This window comes from Heteronotia binoei, chromosome 7, assembly GCF_032191835.1.
Source record: "Heteronotia binoei isolate CCM8104 ecotype False Entrance Well chromosome 7, APGP_CSIRO_Hbin_v1, whole genome shotgun sequence".
NCBI lineage: Eukaryota > Metazoa > Chordata > Lepidosauria > Squamata > Gekkonidae > Heteronotia > Heteronotia binoei.
Genome location: NC_083229.1, coordinates 25554573 through 25576694, shown reverse-complemented (window position 1 = coordinate 25576694; position 22122 = coordinate 25554573). Strand labels below are relative to the sequence as shown.

General features: G+C 45.1%; 1 protein-coding gene across 4 annotated transcripts in view; it reads left to right on the top strand.

Annotated features, from left to right (window-relative positions):
* COL14A1 (collagen type XIV alpha 1 chain) overlaps window positions 1–22122 on the top strand; it is a 193319-nt gene that overhangs the window by 81446 nt on the left and 89751 nt on the right. For 3 of the 4 annotated variants that reach the window (XM_060243265.1, XM_060243262.1, XM_060243264.1), the window contains 8 exons: window positions 726–865; window positions 3552–3684; window positions 8150–8221; window positions 8437–8588; window positions 15434–15563; window positions 15672–15794; window positions 18047–18196; window positions 18862–18978. In XM_060243265.1, coding sequence (XP_060099248.1) covers window positions 726–865; window positions 3552–3684; window positions 8150–8221; window positions 8437–8588; window positions 15434–15563; window positions 15672–15794; window positions 18047–18196; window positions 18862–18978 — 1017 coding nt within the window. The remainder of the gene's footprint in view (window positions 1–725; window positions 866–3551; window positions 3685–8149; window positions 8222–8436; window positions 8589–15433; window positions 15564–15671; window positions 15795–18046; window positions 18197–18861; window positions 18979–22122) is intronic. The other variant, XM_060243263.1, reaches the window with a different exon arrangement.

Here is a 22122-nt window from a genome sequence, read left to right as displayed (position 1 = left end):
CAAAGAATACTGGCTTTTGCAAAGCTGGGATACTGCCGGGCCAGATTCCTTGTGTGATTGTACCCAAAGACACATTCAAATCAGCTACATTAAAACATTAAAATCAATACTTGGGACTGCTACTAAACTTAATCCAATCCTAAATAAAACCATCTTTAGTGGCCTGCTAAAAATCAAAACTAAGGGAGCCAGGGACACCTTTGTGGGGAGGTTGTTCAAGAATCTTGGGGCTGCCACTAAAAAGGCCCTCTCTCATATAGCCACCAAATTAGTTTTTTATTGATGAGACAGTCAAGAGGGCCTCTCCTTGTGATCTTAATTCCCAGGCAGGAACATTTGGGAGAAGACGGTATTTCTGGTACCCTGGTTCCAAACCACGTAGGGCTACAGACTGAAAAATAATAATAAAGTTTAATACAAGCACATACAAAACCACATAAGGTGGTTTTAGAAGAGGAATTCCCTTTTTTTATTTTGACATGAGGGAAGGACTCATCTAAGATGCTGCCTGCTAAAACACACACTTTGTCATCTGAAAACAAAGTAAGTTTGCTTTTTTAATTATTCCTTTGGAACTATTCTCATCAATATGTGAATGTTATAAAACAATTAAAGCTCCTGTGATGAATCAATTAAGATGTAATTCATCGGGTGACAGTTCTACTTGGAAGCTAATGTTTGTAGAGATATCTAGAATTCTTGCGTGATTCTCCTCTGTCTTGCAGAAAAAGTTCCAGCCCCTCAATACTTGGAAATCGATGAAGTATCCACAGATAGTTTTAGAGCCAACTGGAAGCCGCCATCCTCTGACGTAGCCCTTTATCGACTAGCCTGGATTCCATTGGGCGGGGAAGACGCTGAGGAGGTGAATGTTCCTGATTCTCTTAAGATGTTGCAGCGCACTCTGAACTGTGTGCAGGGCAACTTGGAGGGTTTTTTTTAAATTTATTAAAACTTTTGTGGTTTGAAAATCAATGATATAGTCAGATTGCCAACTCTGTGATGGGAAAACTATGTGGAGATTTTGGGAAGGCCTAAAGTGAGATTTGGGGAGAGGAGGGACTTCATTGGGGCCTAATACCTTGGAGTCTGCCTTCCAAAGCGGCCATTTTCTCCAAGTGAACTAAGACCTGTTGACCAGCTTTTCCAGCAGCCTTCCTGCATCTTTTTACATGGGCTGTTGGAAAACTAGAGTCAAAGAATAAAGGGATGATGAAGAAGCTTTAGGTGGGCTTATGTCCTGAGGCTGGGCTATATAAATACAAAGAGCGTTTTCACATATGCTGAATAATGCAATTTCAGTCCACTTCAGCAACCATTTGTGAGTGGTTTTTGCCATTTCACACATTCAGATTCAATCCCAAAGCGGACTGAAAGTGTGTTGTTTAGTGGGTGTGGAAGTGCCCTAAGAGTCACACAGATCTTGAACTCTTGGTATGGAAGTTGCCATTGGTTATAATTGCATGGAATAAATAGCAGTGTCACTTTAAAAAAACAACAACATATACCTCACTTTTCCCTTTAATAGTGACTCAAAGCAGCTTACACCACCAGTTTGGTGTAGTGGTTAAGTATGCGGACTCTTATTTGGGAGAACTGGGTTTGATTCCCCACTCCTCCACTGGCAGCTGTTGGAATGGCCTTGGGTCAGCCATAGCTCTTGCAGGAGTTGTCCTTGAAAGGGCAGCTTCTGTCAGAGCCCTCTCAGCCCCACTTACCTCACAGGGTGTCTGTTGGGGAGTGTGGAAGATAAAGGAGATTGTGAGCCGCTCTGAGTCTTTGATTCAGAGAGAAGGGCGGGGTATAAATCTGCAGTCTTCTTCTTTTTCCTTCTCAGTTTTTCTCCTGGTAACAGCAGTCCTGTGAGGTAGGTTAAGTTGAGAATGACTAGCCAATAGTCGCTCATAAAGCTGTTATGGTAGAGTAGGGATTTAAACTTGGATCTCCCAGATGCTAGTCCAACACTTGGACCACTATACTCACTGGCTCTGTAACCACTGTCTGTATCCTAAGGCAGGAGTGGGGAACCTCCATCCCAAGGGCCATATGCAGCCCTCGAGGTCACTTGATTTGGCCCTCAGGAATTGCTGGGCCGAACAGAGCCATGTGGCAGCCTCCCTGGGGCCTGGCTGGCCAGTGAGGATCATGAGGCCCAGCCGCGCTGTGCAGTAGCCTCCCCAGGGTCAGGCAGGGATCACAGGGCCAAGATGTACTGTGCGACAGCCTCCCTGGGGCCCGACTGGCTGGCCAGATTTGCTGCAGGGCCTGGAAAAGTTACTGTCACAGTTCAGTTTGCACTTGATTATCCCAGCTGGTGTGGCCTAATATGCTAATATGTGCGTGACCTAATATGCTAATATTAGGGGATGTAGTTTAATGTGTTCCTGCTGGACTTTTCTACAAAAATGCCCTGGACCTATGCATTTGCCTAGGGCGGCAGGCCGGTTGTGTGTGTGTGTGTGTGTGTGTGTGTGTGTGTGTGAGATTAGGCTTCAAATAGAAAAACAATTATTTGCATTAATTTTGCTGGCCTGAATCATTCTCCCTTGGCGGAGCACTGTTTTATAAGTTGATAATTTTTTATGGCCCACGAATGATGTTATAAATATCCATATGGCCCTTGGCAGAAAAAAAGTTCCCCACCCCTGCCCTAAGGCTTCAAGACAAAGCTGTCTGTGCTGCATTTATTATTGCTAGAGGCTATACCAGAAGCATTAGCAAGAACTGTTTTGGAACTGTAACATCCCACAGTGGGGTGGGACTATGGAGCTGCTCCTGGATTTGATAGCTTTGCTAGAGGGAAAGTGGTTCATTTGAAACAGCTTTTTCTCCTTCCTTCCTTCCTTCCTTCCTTCCTTCCTTCCTTCCTTCCTTCCTTCCTTCCTTCCTTCCTTCCTTCCTTCCTTCCTTCCTTCCTTCCTCCCTCCCTCCCTCCCTCCCTCCCTCCCTTTTTTTTTTTGAACTGTGATTACAGGGGGGGGGAAATTGAATGCAAGCTGTTTTGTAAAATCAATGAATGAATCATGTAGATGAATCTATTTACTATTCGCTATTTACTTGTTAAATCCTCAGAGAACTGCTCATGGTTAACAGTGTCTTTGGACTAAGCAAGTGGTTTGTGAGTCATATGGCAGGCTGCACGCAATACACGTAACATTTATTTTAAGCTCTGTTGTTCTCTCTGGTCGTTTTCGCACTCACCTTAATCAGCAGCGACGACCCTCTTCACCACGCAGGATCTGCGCGGATTTCGCACTAATTGCCGCGGAGCACCCAGAAGAGCCGGAAAGTCCCGGCGCTTTTGTGGCGCAAACGGAAACTGGTTTTTGGCGGTTTCCGTTTGCGCCGCAAAAGCGCCGGGACTTTCCGGCTCTTCTGGGTGCTCCACGGCAATTAGTGCAAAATCCGCGCAGATCCTGCGCGGTGAAGAGGGTCGTCGCTGCTGATTAAGGTGAGTGCGAAAACGACCTCTCTTTTATATTCCAACTCACTTCTAACTAAGCAGCCCCACTGATAACCCATCTTTGCGTCTGTTTTTCTGTTTGCCTAAGATTGTCTTAAGTGGAGAGACGGACACGTATGAGATTGAAGGTTTGGTGCCTGGCACGGAGTATGAGGTGTCTTTGGTGGCGCTTTTTGATGATGAAAGTGAAAGCGATGTCATCGCTGTTCTGGGGACCACACGTAAGACAAACCATATTACAACCTCCCTCATAAGAGTTAATTCAGGAGTGTAGCACTGGCATCAGGATACTCTGAGGCAGGGGTAGAATTCTAGCAGGAGCTGCTTTGCGTATTAGGCCATACACCCCGATGTAGCCAATCTGCCAAGAGCTTACAAGGCTCTTTCTTGTAAGCTCTTGAAGAATTGGCTACATCAGGGGTGTGCGCCCTAATATGCAAAGGAACTCCTGCTAGAATTCCACCCCTACTCTGAGGTGGGGCAGCTGCCAGGGCCCAGGGCTTCTGGGGAAGACCATTGTCACCATCTCCACACCAGCTCACTTCCCCTGCCTCTGTACCATCACTCCCCCTTCCCCATTCACTTGCAAGTGCTCTGCCACCAGCATTCTCAGCTGCAGGCAATGAGGTTAGCTTTAAGTGCAGGTGGTGGGAGGATGGATTCACCGGCAGGAAGGGGGCATGCAAAAGGAAGGCAGGTGTGAGTGTGGTGCTGGTGATGGGCAGAGGGGAAGAGGGGGTCTTGGGAATTCCGCCCCCTCCAGGAACCAGCCCTGTGGTGCCAGACTGGCCACTTAATTTATACAAAAAGTTTCCTGATGGGCTGTTGTTAGGAGCAAGCATACCCAAACCTCAGTAGTTCTGCCAGCACTGCAGGGGCCACTCTGCTCATATCTGGCTAGCAGCACCAACAATTGAAGGGGGGCGGTCAGTTCTGCCACTGCCTCTGGTGGTGCTGCCGGAGAAGGCAACAGGTGTGCTGAGAATCATCATTGGTGCCACCAGCCAAGTCTCAGCTGGACAGCTCCTGTAACTCTGATTTGTAGTGCCCAAAATGTAAATTTTTGTAGCAGGAGCTCCTTTGTATATTAGGCCACACACCCCTGATGTAGCCAATCCTCCAAGCGCTTACAGGGCTCTTAGTACAGGGAGGTGTGGCCTAATATGCAAAGGAGTTCCTGCTACAAAAACAAAAGCCCTGCTAATAAATTTTGTTTAAAAATTAAATGCAACAGAAACCACTACGTTTGGCTTGCTTCTGAGCCATTTTACCTTCCTAGTTCATCACATTAATTTGAACATATGAAGCTGCCTTATACTGAATCAGACCCTTGGTCCATCAAAGTCAGTATTGTCTTCTCAGACTGGCAGTGGCTCTCCAGGGTCTCAAGCTGAAGTTTTCCACACCTATTTGCCTGGACCCTTTTTTGGAGATGCCAGGGATTGAACCTGGGACCTTCTGCTTCCCAAGCAGATGCTCTACCACTGAGCCACCGTCCCTCCCCAATTTCTAGGAGAAACAGATGTTGGAGTAAAGTCTGTTTGGAAAAAACTGTCTCCCTTCTGTAAGTGCTCTTCACTCTACTCCCTGGTGTTTAGGGATGCTCTTTAGTTTCTTAGTGGAGAAGAAGATGCACTTGGCTACTGCACAGGGCATTTTTACCTATTCTTACAGTGCATGCCACAGAGGTAATCCTTGGCGTTGCTTAAGTTTAGGGTGCAGTGTTATCCAGTCCTTACTGTGTGTGTGCAGGGAAGGAAAGTGACATAATACAAGCTGATCACATCAGACCTTGGAAGCTAAGCAGGGTCAGCCCTGGTTAGTACTTGGATGGGAGGCCTCCAAGGGAGACCATGGAGGAGGAAGGCAATGGCAAATGTCCTCTGCATCTCACTTGCTTTGAAACAAGTCCCTTGCTGGGGTTGCCATCAATTGGCTGTGACTTGATGGCACTTGACGCACACACGTATGTGCGGCTTTCAGAAGAAATGAAAGAAGTAACCAAAGAAGCTCAAGACATTTGCAGGGCTTTTTTGTAGCAGGAACTCCTTTGCATATTAGACCATACCCCCCCCCCCCGACTTAGCCAGTCCTCCAAGAGCTTACAGTAGGCCGTGTAATAACAGCCCTGTAAGCTCTTGGAGGATTGGCTGCATCAGGGGGGTATGGCCTAATATGCAAAGGAGTTCTTGCTACAAAAAAAGCCCTGCATTAGAGTATGGAGGAATGGGAACAACAGCAAATGAACTAGTGTTTCTGTCACTACCTTGGAACCTGAACTCCTGGTTAAAGATGTCAGAATAGTGTTGCCAAACTCTGCGTTGTGAAATTTTTGAAGATTTTGAGCAGTGCAGAGATTGAGGAAGGCAGGGTCTGGAGAAGGGAGGGGCCTCAGCAGGGTCCAATGCCATAGAGTCTACCCTCCAAAGCAGCCATTTTCTCCAGGGGAACTGATCTCTGCCAGTTGGAGATCAGTTGTAAAAGCGGGAGATCTCCAGGCCCACCTACTGGTTAATAACAATGTCTAAGGAACTGTGGCGAACTAGAAAGGTCTAATAGAAAAGAACACCATGAAGTAGTAGCATATGTGTTCAATGTCAGTTTCATTCAGCTGTAATACAAGTTCACAGTATTAAAGTCCATACACAAAATCCTTTAAGGACAACCCGCAACCTGCAACATAAAGACGTAGTATTGTCTCAGTATAGAGTAAGCAAATTTGACTACTGCCTAATGTAATTCAAATCAGCCATAAAGTTCTTCAAGAACCTTTACATATGAAAAGAAGCGACTCTGTACGGTCAGGCAGAATTGTCTAAGGGTTTGGTTCCATTGTTAATTTCACGGTCCTTATGAAGCCTGAAGAAACCCCTGCCACTCCAGAATAGCACGTTGACCGTTTGGAATCCTGGAGAATCTCTGCTGCAAGGGACTCAGAGATGTTTGTGTACCGACTGGGACATCATTGCACCTTGTGGAACTTGCTTACTCTGTATTGAGATGCAGGGGTCATTTTGTAGAAAAAGAGGTGCTGGAGCTCATTAAAACAGCTCATTTGCATATGCCCCACACCCCTGACATCACCGGAAGGTGTGCTAAATTATATCAGCTCAGCATCTACCTTAAAATGCTTCATGAATTATAATTGTCATCATAAAACCTTACTCCCATCATACTTTTTAAATTGTTTTCTCCTATGTGGCCACAGTGGCATGATGAAGATTTCCATCTACCTGCTTTATATGTTTTGACTATTCTCCCATTTTTTGTGTGGGGGGGGGGGAGTATTAGAATGTCAAATCTTACATTTCAGCAAAATTTTCACAGAGGGTACGAATAATGGAGCTGGGAAGCAAGTATTTGGGGGGTGGGGGTAAGAAAGAAAGAGCACAATAAAATTTAGAGGTTTTGGAACTGCGTTCCTGTGTGCTCCTGCCCAAAATGAGACCTGTTGAGATGATACTATGTCTTTTTGTTGCAATGGGTTGTCCTTAAAGAATTTGGTGTATGGATTTTAATATTGTGAACTTGTATTACAGTTGAATGAAATTGATGTCGAATGGATATGGTATTATTTCATGGTGTTTTTTCTATTAGACCCTCTTGCAGGTTGGCAACTGTAAGTCAGAAGAAGGGGGCTAGTGTCAGGAAAGTGATTAGGATATATGAAAGTGACATTGAAATGTTCTCATCAGGAAAGTCAGTCATCTTGCAATAGAAAAAGATCAAGAGGAAGTAAGAGGAAGGGGAAGAGAGTCAGAAGAGAGCAGGAGGTATGAAAATGGTATGCAAGTTTTATTGCTGAAACTACTGGAAATATGAATCAATGTAGTAACAAGGTTAATGAGAATATTAACAAATCAAATAAAGGTAAAGGTGCAAGAACCAGTCGTTTCCAATGCTGGGGTGATGTCATATCACATTTTCACGGCACACTTTGTATGGGGTGGTTTGCCATTGCCTTCCCCAGTCATTTACACTTTACCCCCAGCAAGCTGGGCACTCATTTTACCAACCCTGGAAGGATGGAAGGCTGAGTCAACCTTGAGCCAGCTACCTGAATCCAGTTTCCGCTGGGATTGAACTCAGGTTGTGAGCAGAGCTTGGACTGCAGTACTGCAGCTTGCCACTCTGCGCCACGGGGCTCTTAACAAATCAAATACTAAGCTCTTAATGAAATGACATGTAGGAGACCCCAAGTTTGATCCCTGCCAACTCCAGCTAAAAGTACAGGCAGGAGATGATGTGAAAGACTTCTGTCTGAGACCTTGGAAAACCACTGCCAGTCTGAGTAGGCTATATCGATGGACCAAAAGGTCTGATTCAGGATAAGGCAGCTTCATGCTGTTTTTGTGTTCAAATGAAACAAAGAAAATGCACAGCTCAACAACCTAGGGCAGGGGTGGACAACTTTGCTTAACATAAGACCCACATAGAATAAGCGTCAGATGTTTGAGAGCCACAAGACATGAACACCAGATGTTTGAAAGTCACAAGATGGGAGGGAAGGGAGGGAGGAAGAGGGGGAGGAGAGGGAGGGAGGGGTGGAAAGAAAGCAACTTTAAATACATTCTCCAAGCTGCCAGCTGGCTTGGCTTGGAGAAGTGATTTAAAGAGACAAGATACTGAAATTTGTAGCATAGATAATGAAATTTGTATGAAAGGATTTTATACCATGTTTTTCAGTTGACAGGATTACTACTGAAATGACCACTGTAACCACCACCAGTACCACGACTTCACGACCTACAACTGCAGGTACAACCATGTATGTTGTAGCAGAAATCCAGAAAAATATATGTCTTGCTTAGTTTTACTGTGAACAAACACTAGTTTGTTTTTATGTTTTCCAATTTATTGAGGTTTAATGACTATAGCATTAGCTGTTTTCAGTACAAAAAATAATCAAATTGATATGCTTCAGAGAGAAGTTCTCAGTGAGGACTGATGGTACATGTTTTATATTATTTCAGTCATTCGAACGGGAATTAGAAATCTTGCTATAGATGATGAAACCACATCAAGCTTGAGGGTGAAATGGGATATTTTGGACTACAACGTTCGTCAGTTCAGGGTGACGTACCTTACTGCTGTTGGTGACCGTGCTGAGGAAGCGGTAAGAACGGTTGGTATGAATTTTGTATGGCTAACTTGGGTCGTTCCATACCAAAGTTCATTTTGACGGATTTTTGTAGCCACAAAATGGGTGATGATCCTGAATCTACAACTTGCACATAATTTTGTTTGCTCATTGGTATTACTGTTGTTGTAGAATTAATTAACACAATGTACTTTACTCTTTTGTATAATACTCTATTGTATAATTAATTAATGCCATGGAGCTTTACTCAGTCCCCAAAACTCCAGGTTCCTGGGTCAAATTGAGGAAAAGGAAAATGAACTTAGCACAGTTTGTCTTACGGCATTCCCCAACCTTTTTGAGCCTCTGGGCACATTTGGAATTCTGACATGGTATGGTGGGCACAGCAACAAAATGGCTGTCACAAAATGGCTGCCACAGGCAGTGAAGCCAGCCACGAAATAATTGCCACAGCTTAACTTGAGTAACACAGTATAGATACTTGTGCGGTATTGGCAGCTGCACCAAAACATTTAGAAATATCTGCACAGCCAGTCAGATCTGCAATAGTTAAGAAGACTCAGAGCGGCTTAAAATCTCCTATATCTTCTCCCCCCACAACAGACACCTTGTGAGGTGGGTGGGGCTGAGAGGGCTCTCACAGCAGCTGCTCTTTCAAGGACAACTTCCTGCAATATCTATGACTAACCCAAGGCCATTCCAGCAGGTGCAGGTGGAGGAGTAAGGAATCAAACCCAGTTTTCCCAGATAAGAGTCTGCACACATAACCACCAGACTGGCCCAAACTGGAAGCCTTGCTGGGAAAAAGCTCTACCTGGCTTCACCCACTTCTTAAAAACACTTGGCAAGTAACAGAAAAGGTGTTGATGGGTGCCATGGTGTCCATGAGCACTTTTTTGGAGACCCCTGCATTAGAACAACACATTGGCTTGGATCCAGTGACACGCAAGCAGAAACCTCCATTTGCAGAACTGTGCAAATCAGTTTCACCCCTATACATTATAGTGCCCAGAAGATGGTTGCACAAGAGCTTGTGCAGACAGAAATGCAAGCAGTGATATACGAAATCTGACTTAATATAAGTGGCTACTACATTACTGGTTTGAGGAGGAATTTGGAAACAGAAAGGGCGTTTTCGCACTGACCTTCAAGTGGCGCAACCACCCTCTTCACACCGGAGGATCTGCCCGGATTTCGCACAAGAAGCGCCGGCGCACCCAAAAGAGCCGGCTACTTCCGTCGCGAAACCCGCTCAAACGTTTTCCTGCTTCTTGGCGGTTTCCGTTTGAGCGGGTTTCGCGACGGAAGTAGCCGGCTCTTTTGGGTGCGCCGGCGCTTCTTGTGCGAAATCCGGGCAGATCCTCCGGTGTGAAGAGGGTGGTCGCGCTACTTGAAGGTCAGTGCGAAAACGCCCAAAGAGAAAATTGGCTCAAGTTAAGGAGCATGGACAAAGTCATTTTAAAAGTCCAGAGACCTTTGCTCTGTGGAGAGCTGAATCAACAAAGGGGAAAAAGACTGAACAGGGGCAGACCACAGAGAGGGTTAGAGCCATTCCAAATCAGAAAATACTTCATAGGAGTTTGCTGAGGTGTTCATAGCTGTCCTCAGGATTAAAAAAAAAATGTTATAGGGTTTCCCCTCCCTCCGCTTTTCCTGCCTGATTCAATTTTGAAATGCCTTAAGCAAAGAGATTGCAATCTGAGCACACGTGTGCCTCCCCCGCCTGGATTAATCTCTGGCACTAGTCGGTGTAGAAGTGTTTATAGATGGAGATGTTCTGCCAGTTTTTAGAAGTTTCCTGCTTTCTTCTACCTTTTTCGATACCATGTCATTTCTTCATTTTCCTTTGACCCTCAATAGCTTTTACTTTTTGAGCATGACTGTGCTGTTGGATACTTTGCCTACCTGTATCCAGGCTATTTTCATACAGACTCAGTTTGTATCCCCGATAAAGCTTTTTTTTTTTTTTTTACTCTTTTTAAATTAGTAGACGTCTTCAGCTACCTAGTCGCCATAGCTGAAGTGGTGGAAGTACTACTGCTAGGGAGTTCTTAGAAGTCTGAATTTTGGTGGGACCAGAGAGACCCAGTTTATGGGTGTGGGAGATCAGGGAGAATGTGTGTCCTCATTGCTGGGGGTTCTCCATAGTCCCCTCCTACTGCTGGGGTTGCCAGTTCTAGGTTGGGAAATTCCTGGAGATTTTGGGGGTGGGGGAGGGCAGGGTATGGGGAGGGGAGGGACCTCAGCAATGCTGATTCTGTGAATTAGGCAGATCATGAGCGGGAGGGCAGGAAGGGTTGCCTCAGTGCTTAGTTCTCATGGCCCTTTCTTGCACACCCAGGGAAATGTTGATTGCCACTTTGGGGTCAGGAAGCAATTTTCTCCAGGCCAGTTTGGCAAGGGATCCTGGAGGTTTTTGCCACATTTTGAGCATGGAGCAGAGGTCACTGGGCATGTTTTACATGGGTGGGGTCACTGGGGATGTATTTGTGAATTTCCTGCATTGTGCAGGGGGTTGGACTAGATGACCCTGGAGGTCCCTGGTCCAACCCTGTGATTCAATAACCGTTTTCGCACACAGCTTACCTTGCAGTCATAATCCTGTTCCCTCCGCAGCGTCTGTCGGATTTCCCACCATCTGCGCCGGAGTTACAGGAAGTGCTGCGGCTTTTGCGTAGCAAACGTAAACTGGGTTTTAGCGGTTTACGTTTGCTACGCAAAAGCTGCGGCACTTCCTGTAACTTCGGCACAGATGGTGGGAAATCCGACCAGACGCTGCGGAGGGAACAGGCTTGTGACTGCGAGGTGAGCTGTGTGCGAAAACGGTCAATAATTCTAGGGTATAATGCCATAGAGTCCACCCTCCAAAGCAGCCATTTTTTCCAGGGGAATTGGTTGTTTGGAGATCAACAGTAATAGTAGAGATCTCTAGGTACTACTTGGCAGTTGGCAACTCTACCTGCAGCCTGAAGTTGTACAGTGCAGACACAGGTTTACCATCTCCATGGGGGCTGGACCTTAGAAACTTTGTTTCATTTGTGCCTTGCCTTTCTGTCCTCTGTTCTGTCCTCACAACAACCCTGTGAGGTAGGTTAGGCGGAGAGAGGGTGGCTGGCCCAAGGTCACATTTCAAGGCACAAGTGGGAATTCCAACCCGGGTCTCCCAGCTACTAGTCCAGCACTCTTAACCATGACACCACACTGACTCTTTTTCTGCTGCGTAGCTTTTACGAATGGTGGAAGTCTATTGTTTGCAGGTGGGGGTGGACACAAACACTGATAGCCTTTCTAAGATGAAATTTGAAGTGCTTATAGAGATTGTGACTTCTTGGCAGTGTGCACTCGCTGTGTGTTTGTTGTGTCAAAATTGCTGCTGTGCTCTCGGTGTACAATATTGCAAGCTCAGCTAATCTCGAAGAAATGCTGAGCAGCTGTAGCTTTTCTGTAGTTGCAGTATGTGGTGGCCAAGCTTTTAAATTAATGACATCAGCTGAATATCAGTTCCATTTAAAAAACTCAAAATGCCGGAGCTTTGTTTCTTCCTTTGGCAGCCGCTTCGCATACAGTCTTGCTCTGTGCTCTAGTCATCTCTGAAAGCTGGGGGTTTTCACTGCATTTGGTGGACACTTCCCACATTGGCTTGACTGCCAGAGATTCCTTCAGCATCTGCCATGAAATCCCTTCTGAATGCAGAGGATTCTAGGACATACCGTAGAGTGCACATCCAGATGATACAGGATACTGGCTCCGCTTGTGGTATTTAATTGTAAACCCCCACCCCCCGCAACTAAACAGGGAGCAGTCTTATGATGGCTACTTCCTGTTACCTATGGCTGTACATTGAAAGGGAGGATCAGGGGTTGTTTTGTAGAAAAATAACTGGCAGAGCTCATTCGCATAACTCTTTCGCATATGCCACCCCCCTCAGCCAAAAGCAACCCGATGCAAGAAAGGAGAGCCCTGGGTGAGCGAGGCCTCGCTCGCCTGGGGCTCTCCTGGACCACCCCCCCCCAGTCAAAAGGCTAGCGAGCCACCCACTGCCCAAAATCACATAAGAACTGGAGAAAGGGTGGTGGAGACTTCTCCAGGGGTTAATGAGGGCTGCTGGGGGAGGGATGGAAAAGGCCCTGGTGGCTGGCTGGCTGCCTGCTCTCCTAATCCAGGGATTGTTATGCAGCTGCACCTACTATTCAATGGACAAGGTAGGTGGGGAGGAAGAGGGGGAACCCTCAGAAAGGTTCAGGAGCTGCGCTCCTGTGAGCTCCTGCTGAATCTGAGGGCTGGAAAGGATTGATTATGGAGAATATGTAATTGTTCCTGGAATTCCATATACACCCAGGACTTTTTTTGTAGAAAAAGCCCAGCAGGAACTTGTTTGCATATTAGGCCACACCCCCGGCATCTTCATTTTTTCACACAGGGCTTTTTTGTAGAAAAAGTCCAGCAGGGACTCATTTGCATATTAGGCCTCAGACTGGTGGTGGCTCTTGAGCACTTCTTGCGTTCCTACTCAAAAAAGCCCCACATACACCATTATTGATCTTCTCATCTATGTACCCTTCAGAAGATTCCAAGGAACTCCCTTGGAACACAGTATAACCACCCCTGTTCTGATTTTTGGATACTCTGATCCCTAAAAAGTGGCTGTGATTGCACCATGCCATGTGGTCCTTGCAAACAGTGTTTCCACTAAAAGCTATTTTTATTCATCACAGATATTTAGGGTCTAAATCTCGCAAAGACCACTTAGCCCAGCAATTGGGTTGACTTCATCCAGCTTTTCCACTGGTGAAAAAAGGAGGAGGGGTTCCTTTTGATCATTCCAAAAGGGGGAGAGACTCTGGTTCAATAGCGGGGCATCTGCTTGGCATGCAGGAAGTCCCAGGTTCTATACAACTCGGGATAAAAAGTTGTTGTGGTGGTGGGTGATGTGAAAGACCACGCCAGAGATGCTCAAGAGCCACCACCAGTCTGAGAAGACAATGCTGACCTTGATGGACTCATGGTCTGATTCAGTATAAGGCAGTGCCATGTATGTTCATGCGCTATGCTGAGGATCATGAGGCTTCCTTAGACATAACAAACAAGGACTGTAGTAAGGGAGGTTGAACAAAAAGCTGACTGGATCCACTCACTGCCTCCCATTTTTACCAACTTCTGAGTGTGGAGCAGGTGTCACTGGGGGTATGAGGGGAGGTATTTATGAAATTCTTGCATTTTGCAGGGGGTTGGACTAGATGACCTGGAGATCCCTTCCAACTCTACAGTGCCGGATTAAACACTATGGAGGCCCCTAGGCAGTCAAAATCTCAGAGCCCACTCACAAATTATCTCAGAGTTACAGTGCCTGCCCCACAACCCATGGCCCCCACTGCAGCCTTCAGGCACCTTCTTAAAAGCCCCTTTGACAAAGCTGCGGGGGAGAGGTAGAAAAAGGCAAATTTGGTGATGACACCAGCAGCAGCCGCACCAGGCAAGTTGGGCAAAGAGCAGCTCAGTTGCTGGCTGCGTGTGCAGGCTGGGAGGGCTGCAAGCAGGGGGGGAACTGGGGTGGAGCCAACCTGGGGCCCCTGAAGGCGTGGGGGCCCATAGGCCAGTGCCTACTTGGCCTAATTGTTAATCCAGCTCTGCAACTCTATGATTCTACACAGTTTTTTTAAAAGTTACGTCTTCATTTTAAAATTTGACTGAAGGCAGCCAATCGACCTAGACCCCAATTATCAACTTCAACCTCTGTTTTCTGATTTTGAACCCTGTCTTTCCATATAGCATATTCATCAGACTGTTGTGTGGACTGATGAAACACTTAGCGTTTTTTAAAAGCACTTCCCCTCCCCTTCCAAGTGGAAAGGAGTCCATGCCATTTATTACAGCTGGGAGAAGCCTTCTGTCTTCCACAGATATGCAAGGCTCCAGCTGTGGGTGGGGAGGCAAAATTAAGAAATCCATTAGGCACAAAACACCAGGAGGATATCACTGCTACATATTCAATGTACTTAACTGTGAGCTGCCTGAAGCAGGTCTCTGGAGAGGAGGTGGCATATACGTTTTCTAAATAAATACATTTAATAGCTGTTCCTTCTCTCCAAGGAAAGCAGTTCTTTGAGTGGTGCCAGGAGTGTCATGAAACGACTTTTCCAAGATCTTTGAGGAGAAACTAAACTGGAATAAAACCAGGTTTTGTTTTTGTTTTTAGCAGGAGCACATAGGAACACAGTTCTGGAGGCTTGGCGTCAAGATGAGTGGTTTAATATGTAAATGAGTTTCTGCTGGACTTTTCTCTACAAAAAAAAGCCCTGTGTTTATGTGGGATTCTAGGAAAGACTAGTTGGGAGCCATAGCACACAAATAACCTGAAACACATGCAGATGTGGTAAAATAGTAAAATTCTTTACATGTGATTTCATATGTGGATGTATACTTCCTATCCCACCCCCACTCCACTCCCTGTTCAACTTCTGCCTGCGGAGAACAAAAGGTTGCCAGCGAGGTGTGCCCAGATACTGAGACACAGTGTCACAGAAGCTGAGTACAAAAGCTAATCTGAGTCCGATTTCCCACTCACCATACGCCAATCTCACGTTCCTCTTCTCAGCGGGGCTTCTTTCTGATTTCACAGTATCTGCCCCGAGGCTGCAAGTAACGCTGTTTTTGCGCAGCAAACAGAAACTGGTTTGTAGAGGTTTCTGTTTGCTGCGCAAAAACTCCTATGTTACTAGCAGCCCGGGGCAGATAGTGTGAAATTGGAAGGAAGCCCTGCTGAGAAGAGGAACGTGAGAGCAACGTAAGGTGAGTGGGAAATCGGCCTGAGTCATGGAGTGAAGAAACTGATCACCAAACTTGCTTGTGTTTGATGTTTCTCCTATCAGGTAATGGTTCCTGCGAGACAAAACAGTTTGCTTCTCCAGCCCCTGCTCTCAGACGCAGAATATAAAGTTACAGTCACTCCCATCTATTCCGATGGGGAAGGTGTCAGTTTGTCAATCCCAGGAAAAACCTGTGAGTACAATCGTTCCCTTTTCACAGGGGCTGTAGTTGCTATCTGCTAGTAGCTATAAGTAGCTACCTGCACAGATTGGAATTTAATTTATGATTTTTTAATTTTAGTGCCACTCTCTGCTCCAAGAAATCTGAGGGTCTCTGAGGAATGGTACAACAGATTGCGCATTAGCTGGGATGCCCCTCCGTCGCCCACAATGGGATACAGAATAGTATATAAGCCCGTGAACAGTGAGTAGTTTAATTGTACTGTGTGTAATGATCTTACCTGGATAGCCCAGGCTAGCCCAATCTTGTTGGGTGTTGAAAACTAAGCAGGATTGACCCTGGTTTCTACTTGGATGGGAAACCACCAAGGAAGTCCAGAGTTGCTACTTAGAGGCAATGGCAAACTGGCTCCAAATGTCTGTTGTCTTGAAAACCCCATGGGGTCACCATAGATCAGTTGATGCTTGATACCAATCAATAAATAAAGATATTAAGCATGTATTAAGCCAGGCTTGTAAACAGCCATTCCCTTAGGTTTAGGTCTTTCTACGAATAGTACCTGAATCGACCAACCATTTTTTCAACTGTACCACTCCAGACAGCAGATAAGATCTCAAAAGGCAGAATGCCCCCCCCGTTGAAAAAGTTTCCTGCATGCAGATTAACAGTTCAGGGGAAATGGTGTTTTAAAATCCTTTTTGACACATAAGAACATAAGAGAAGCCATGTTGAATCAGGCCAATGGCCCATCTAGTCCAACACTCTGTGTCACACAGTGGCCAAAAACTAGGTCCCATCGGAAGGCCCACCAGAACTCCAGAGGCCCTCCTACTGTTGCCCCTCAGGCACCAAGAATACAGAGAACAACTAGCCCTGACAGAGTGTTCCATCTATATGTTGTGGCTAATAACCACAGACGGACTTCTATTCCATATGTCAGGGGTGGCCAACGGTAGCTCTCCAGATGTTTTTTTGCCTACAACTCCCATCAGCCCCAGCCAGCATGGCCAATGGCTGGGGCTGATGGGAGTTGTAGGCAAAAAACATCTTGAGAGCTACCGTTGGCTACCCCTGCCATATGTTTATCCAATCCCCTCTTGAAGTTGTCTACAGATGTCGCTGCCACCACTTCCTACAGCAGTGAATGCCACTTGTTAATTAATTACTCTTTGGGTGTACACTTGTTTTTTATGTGTAGGGAACAGGCAAGAAAAGGCAGTTTCATTCCCTTTCCCCTCGCTGTTGCCCTATGAGCCTCAAGGCTCCACATAGGCCCCATGACCCCGGAAATCAACTTTTCTGTGGTTGGGATTGATGTGAGGAAGAGGGAGCAGGAAAGATTTGTGACTGTTGGCACCTCCATCTAATGGATCGCTGGTTCCAACCCTGTGCTTTCCATAATGAGAAGAATTGGTTGCTGTGTTACCATCATGAATAGGTTCTGCTAACTGTGCAACCTTCTAGGGCTTCGTGGAGTCTTCCACTCGTCTCTTCTTGTGGAACAATGCTCCTTGCACTGGCAAAAGGTTGCTTGTGTTGGAGGAAGACTCTGTTATTTGTTGAATGGGCAGATGGGCTGATAAAATCATTCCCTGACTTCTAAGGTTTATGGATTTATTTGCAAGATGGTATTGTGACAAAGTTACTCATAAAATACTTATTACCGGGGCCAGATCTGGGGGGGAGAGGGGGGCACTTCCCCGAGTGCCACCAGAGGGGGAGGCGCCAAATTAGGTATGGAGTCCATTCTATTCTATGGGCCCATAAGGTAGAATAGGCCCATAAGAGGGCACCATTTTTTAATTTTACCCCCCCTCTCAAAAGCATGTAGATCCAGTCCTGCTTATCACATAATTGTTACCCATCCCAAGCCTTCAGTGTAATCAAAAGCGGTAATCATAGCGAAATAGGCTGTTCATTAAGACTGTTCATAAAAGCTGAATGCAGTTTTGAGCCACTTCAGCATCTGTTCGCGAGTGGATTTTGCCATTTCACAAATAAAATTCAGTTGCAAAATGCATTGAAAATGCAACCTACATTCTATGTTGGGGATATTTGACCAAAATCTCCCAAAATGTACTTGAATCATGGAAGGATGATTGGCAGTAAACAGCCCGTGGAAGGATGATTGGCAGTGTTGTAATTTGTATTGGAGCAGAGATTGAGGTCATTTCTCTTGCTCCCTATTCAAAAGAGAATCAGCCTTTCTGTCTGCTTTTAGCCCTAATGGGTCTCTTTAATATGTGTGTTTAAAATCCAGAGCTGGTAATGGTTTGGGAGCATTTTTACCAGTGAAATTGCACAAAAGAAAAGCTGCTCTCCTGTGCCCCAACACCACAGCCTTGATCTAAAATCTAAATAAATTTCTCAAGTCTGCATGTTCAGTTTAATGTACACTTTTACAGATTTCCAGTGTTTCAGATAGTGGCACCAATAATGTAATGTTATCTATGGAGATTGCTTGTTTAATGAGTTGTATTCCTTTCTCCTTTCAGTCCCTGGGCCAGCCCTAGAGACCTTTGTGGGTGATGATATCAGCACCATTCTTATTTTGAATTTACTCAGTGGAACCGAATACAGCATTAAAGTATTTGCTTCATACTCAACGGGATTCAGTGATGCTTTGGCGGGTGTAGCCAAAACATGTAAGAACAGCATGATTTCTTGTTGTCTACCTTCTGATCTTCATGGATCATGTTTCAGTACGAATCACTTGGAGTTTGCGGTTTCTGGGAAGAAAAGCAGTATAAACGTGGCTTTAATAAATGCATCTTAATAGATAAATTATACAATGAATAGAATTTTGGATGAGGAAAATTTCTCCTGCTGTTTCTTAATGGAAATATTTTTGCCAACTGTTAACAACTCATTAAAAACCCAGTGCATAAGGACATCAAATAGTAATTGTTAAAATTTTAGAATTTTTAGTTATAATGTTTGTCGTTAATTTCAAAGTCAGATGACCTAGTGCTAGACTTGTCTTGAGGTTTACTTGTAAATATTTTGGAAAGGAGTAAGTAAGTGGTTACTTCTTGCTGATAACTGGTACCTTGGGATCTAAAGAACTGGTTCCATGTGCCAAAGGAAATTTTCGGCTTTAGTTTTAAAAGCACTTTATCATTATTGGATACTATGTTGGGATGATCGTGTGAATGCAGATAAATGGTCAGAAGTCACATCAAGTTTCCTAGGCTTTGAGCCCACTTGAAGTGGCTACATTTTTAGAACACACATGCTTCATTGTTCAATAGCATTTTGCTTTCTAGTGGGACGAACAGACAGAAGTGTTCACCTGTTTCCTTTGTTGCAGTATACTTGGGAGTGACAAATCTGGGGGCTTACCAGGTACGCATGACAAGCCTATGTGTCCATTGGCAGCTTCAGAGGCACGCGACTGTATACAGAGTAGAGATAGAATCTCTTGCAGGTAAGCTAGCACATCATACAATGTCTTCCTTTCAAGTATTTATGTATTAATTTTATATTTGCAATTAATTATAATTGAAATAATTATATAATTAATTATAATGCAAATACAATTTATTATAATACAAATAAAAACACTGATTCATACAAGAAGAAAATACACCCCAACCAGCAGATTCACTTCATTTCTGAATGATTAGATGCCATACTGATTCTGTCTGTTTTATATCCTTCCTGTTTCCAAATGCTGTTAACTTTATCATTTCATATATTTCTTTACATTCATCAATCCACTCTTGACTTTTAGGTGCTCTTTCCTGCTTCCAATGCCTTGGAAGCAGGAAATGCCAAATGCGAAAAATGTATAGCTCTTGGACATGTTCAGCTCTAGGGATGCCAACCTCCAGGTGGTGGCTAGAGATCTTTTGGGATTACAACTGACCTCCAGGTGACAGAAATCAGTGCAGCTGGAGAAAATTGCCTCTTTGAACCCTGGTATTTCACCCCACTGAAGTATCTCTCCTTCCCAAACCCCGCACCCTCAGGCTCCACCCCCAAAATATCCAGTTATTTCCCAACCTGTAGTTGGCAACTCTATCCACCATATATGAAAAAAGCCCACGTTTAAAAAGTTAAATGCCAACAAGAACTAGTTGAATTCTTAAATATATTTTAGAGCAGTCCTGAGCTATGTCTGTGCTACAGTGGTTAGCCACAACACAGCCACGCCACCAGTAATCAACTCCCTGAGGGGCTAGTTAAATGGTTGCCAAGTGGGGGGAAAGGTGCCCCAACAGTGTTGCTGGCTGCTGGTATCCTCTCCATTGCGATTTTGCCCCAGCATGGCTTCACAGCATTGTTGTGAAGTGGGAGCGGCATGAGGGCAGGAAAATATGGACCAATGGGAGTGTTCAGTTAAGAGGGCAGAGTCTGGTCCATATTACTGCTAGGGGGTGGAGAAGGGCAGCTCAGAAGACCTCCATTCTCCCTGTTGCCCCATCCCCTTGAAAGAGACCCAAACCAATGACTGGCCCATAAGCACCACCATTCAGGAGGAGGGGGCACTCAGGCTGCCATCCTCCAGGTGGGACCTAGGGCTCCCTCAGAATTGCAGGCCCCCTCTGGACCGAGGAGCTCTGTGCACATTAAGAACATAAGAGAAGCCATGTTGGATCAGGCCAATGGCCCATCCAGTCCAACACTCTGCGTCACGCAGTGGCCAAAAAAATTATATATATATATATATTTTTATCTAACCCCTCTTGAAGCTGGCTATGCTTGTAGCTGCCACCACCTCCTGTGGCAGTGAATTCCACATGTTAATCACCCTTTGGGTGAAGAAGTACTTCCTTTTATCTGTTTTAACCAGACTGCTCAGCAATTTCATTGAATGCCCACGAATTCTTGTATTGTGAGAAAGGGAGAAAAGTACTTCTTTCTCTGCTTTCTCCATCCCATGCATAATCTTGTAAACCTCTATCATGTCACCCTGCAGTCGACGTTTCTCCAAGCTAAAGAGCCCCAAGCGTTTTAACCTTTCTTCATAGGGAAAGTGTTCCAACCCTTTAATCATTCTAGTTGCCCTTTTCTGGACTTTCCCCAATGCTATAATATCCTTTTTGAGGTGTGGTGACCAGAATTGTACACAGTATTCCAAATGAGACCGCACCATCAATTTATACAGGGGCATTATGATACTGGCTGATTTGTTTTTCAATTCCCTTCCTAATAATTCCCAGCATGGCGTTGGCCTTTTTTATTGCAATCGCACACTGTCTTCACATTTTCAGTGAGTTATCTACCACAACCCCAAGATCTCTCTCTTGGTCAGTCTCTGCCAGTTCAGAACCCATCAACTTGTATTTGTAGCTGGGATTCTTGGCCCCAATGTGCATTACTTTGCACTTGGGCACATTGAACCTCATCTGCCACGTTGACGCCCACTCACCCAGCCTCAACAGATCCCTTTGGAGTTCCTCACAATCCTCTCTGGTTCTTACCACCCTGAACAATTTAGCGTCATCTGCAAACTTGGCCACTTCACTGCTTACTCCCAACTCCAAATCATTTATGAACAAGTTAAAGAGCATGGGACCCAGTACCGAGCCCTGCGGCACCCCACTGCTTCCCGTCCTCCACAGCGAAGACTGCCCATTTATACTCACTCTCTGCTTCCTATTAATTAGCCAGTTCTTGATCCACAAGAAGACCTGTCCTTTTATTCCATGACTCTCGAGCTTACTAAGGAGCCTTTGATGAGGAACTTTATCAAAAGCATTCTGGAAGTCAAGGTAAACAACATCTATTGGGTCTCCTTTTTCCACATGTTTGTTCACCACCTCAAAGAAATGTACCCCCTCAAAGAAATGTAGGTTAGTGAGGCAAGATCTTCCCTTACAGAACCCATACTGAGTCTTCCTCAATAATTCATGTTCATCAGTATGCTTACTCATTCTGTCCTTGATAATGGTTTCTACCAACTTTCCCGGTATTGAAGTCAGACTAACTGGCCTGTAATTTCCCGGATCTCCTCTGGAACTCTTTTTAAAGATGGGGTGACATTTGCTACCTTCCAGTCCTCAGGAACGGAGGCAGATTTCAGTGAAAGATTACATGTTTTTGTCAGAAGATCCACAAGTTTAACTTTGAGTTCTTTCAGAACTCTTGGATGTATGCCATCCGGACCTGGTGACTTATTAGTTTGTAATTTGTCTATCAGTTGTAGGACCTTCTGTCTTGTCACCTCAATCTGACTCGGTCTTTCAACACCCCTTCCAAAATAAGTGGTTCTGGAGCAAGCAAACACTTCTCATCTTCCACAGTGAAGACGGATGCAAAAAATGCATTCAGCTTCTCAGCCATTTCCCTATCCTCCTTCAGTAATCCTTTGACCCCTTGGTCATCCAAGGGCCTCACTACCTCCCTGGTTGGTTTCCTGCTTCTAATATATTTGAAGAAATTTTTATTGTTAGTCTTTATGTTTTTTGCAATATGCTCCTCATAGTCCCTTTTTGCCTGCCTGATCACAGTCTTGCATTTGATTTGCCACAGCCTGTGTTCCCTTTTATTAATCTCACTTGGACTAGCTTTCCACTGCTTAAAGGAGTCCTTCTTACCTTTTACAGCTTCCATTACTTTGTTAGTT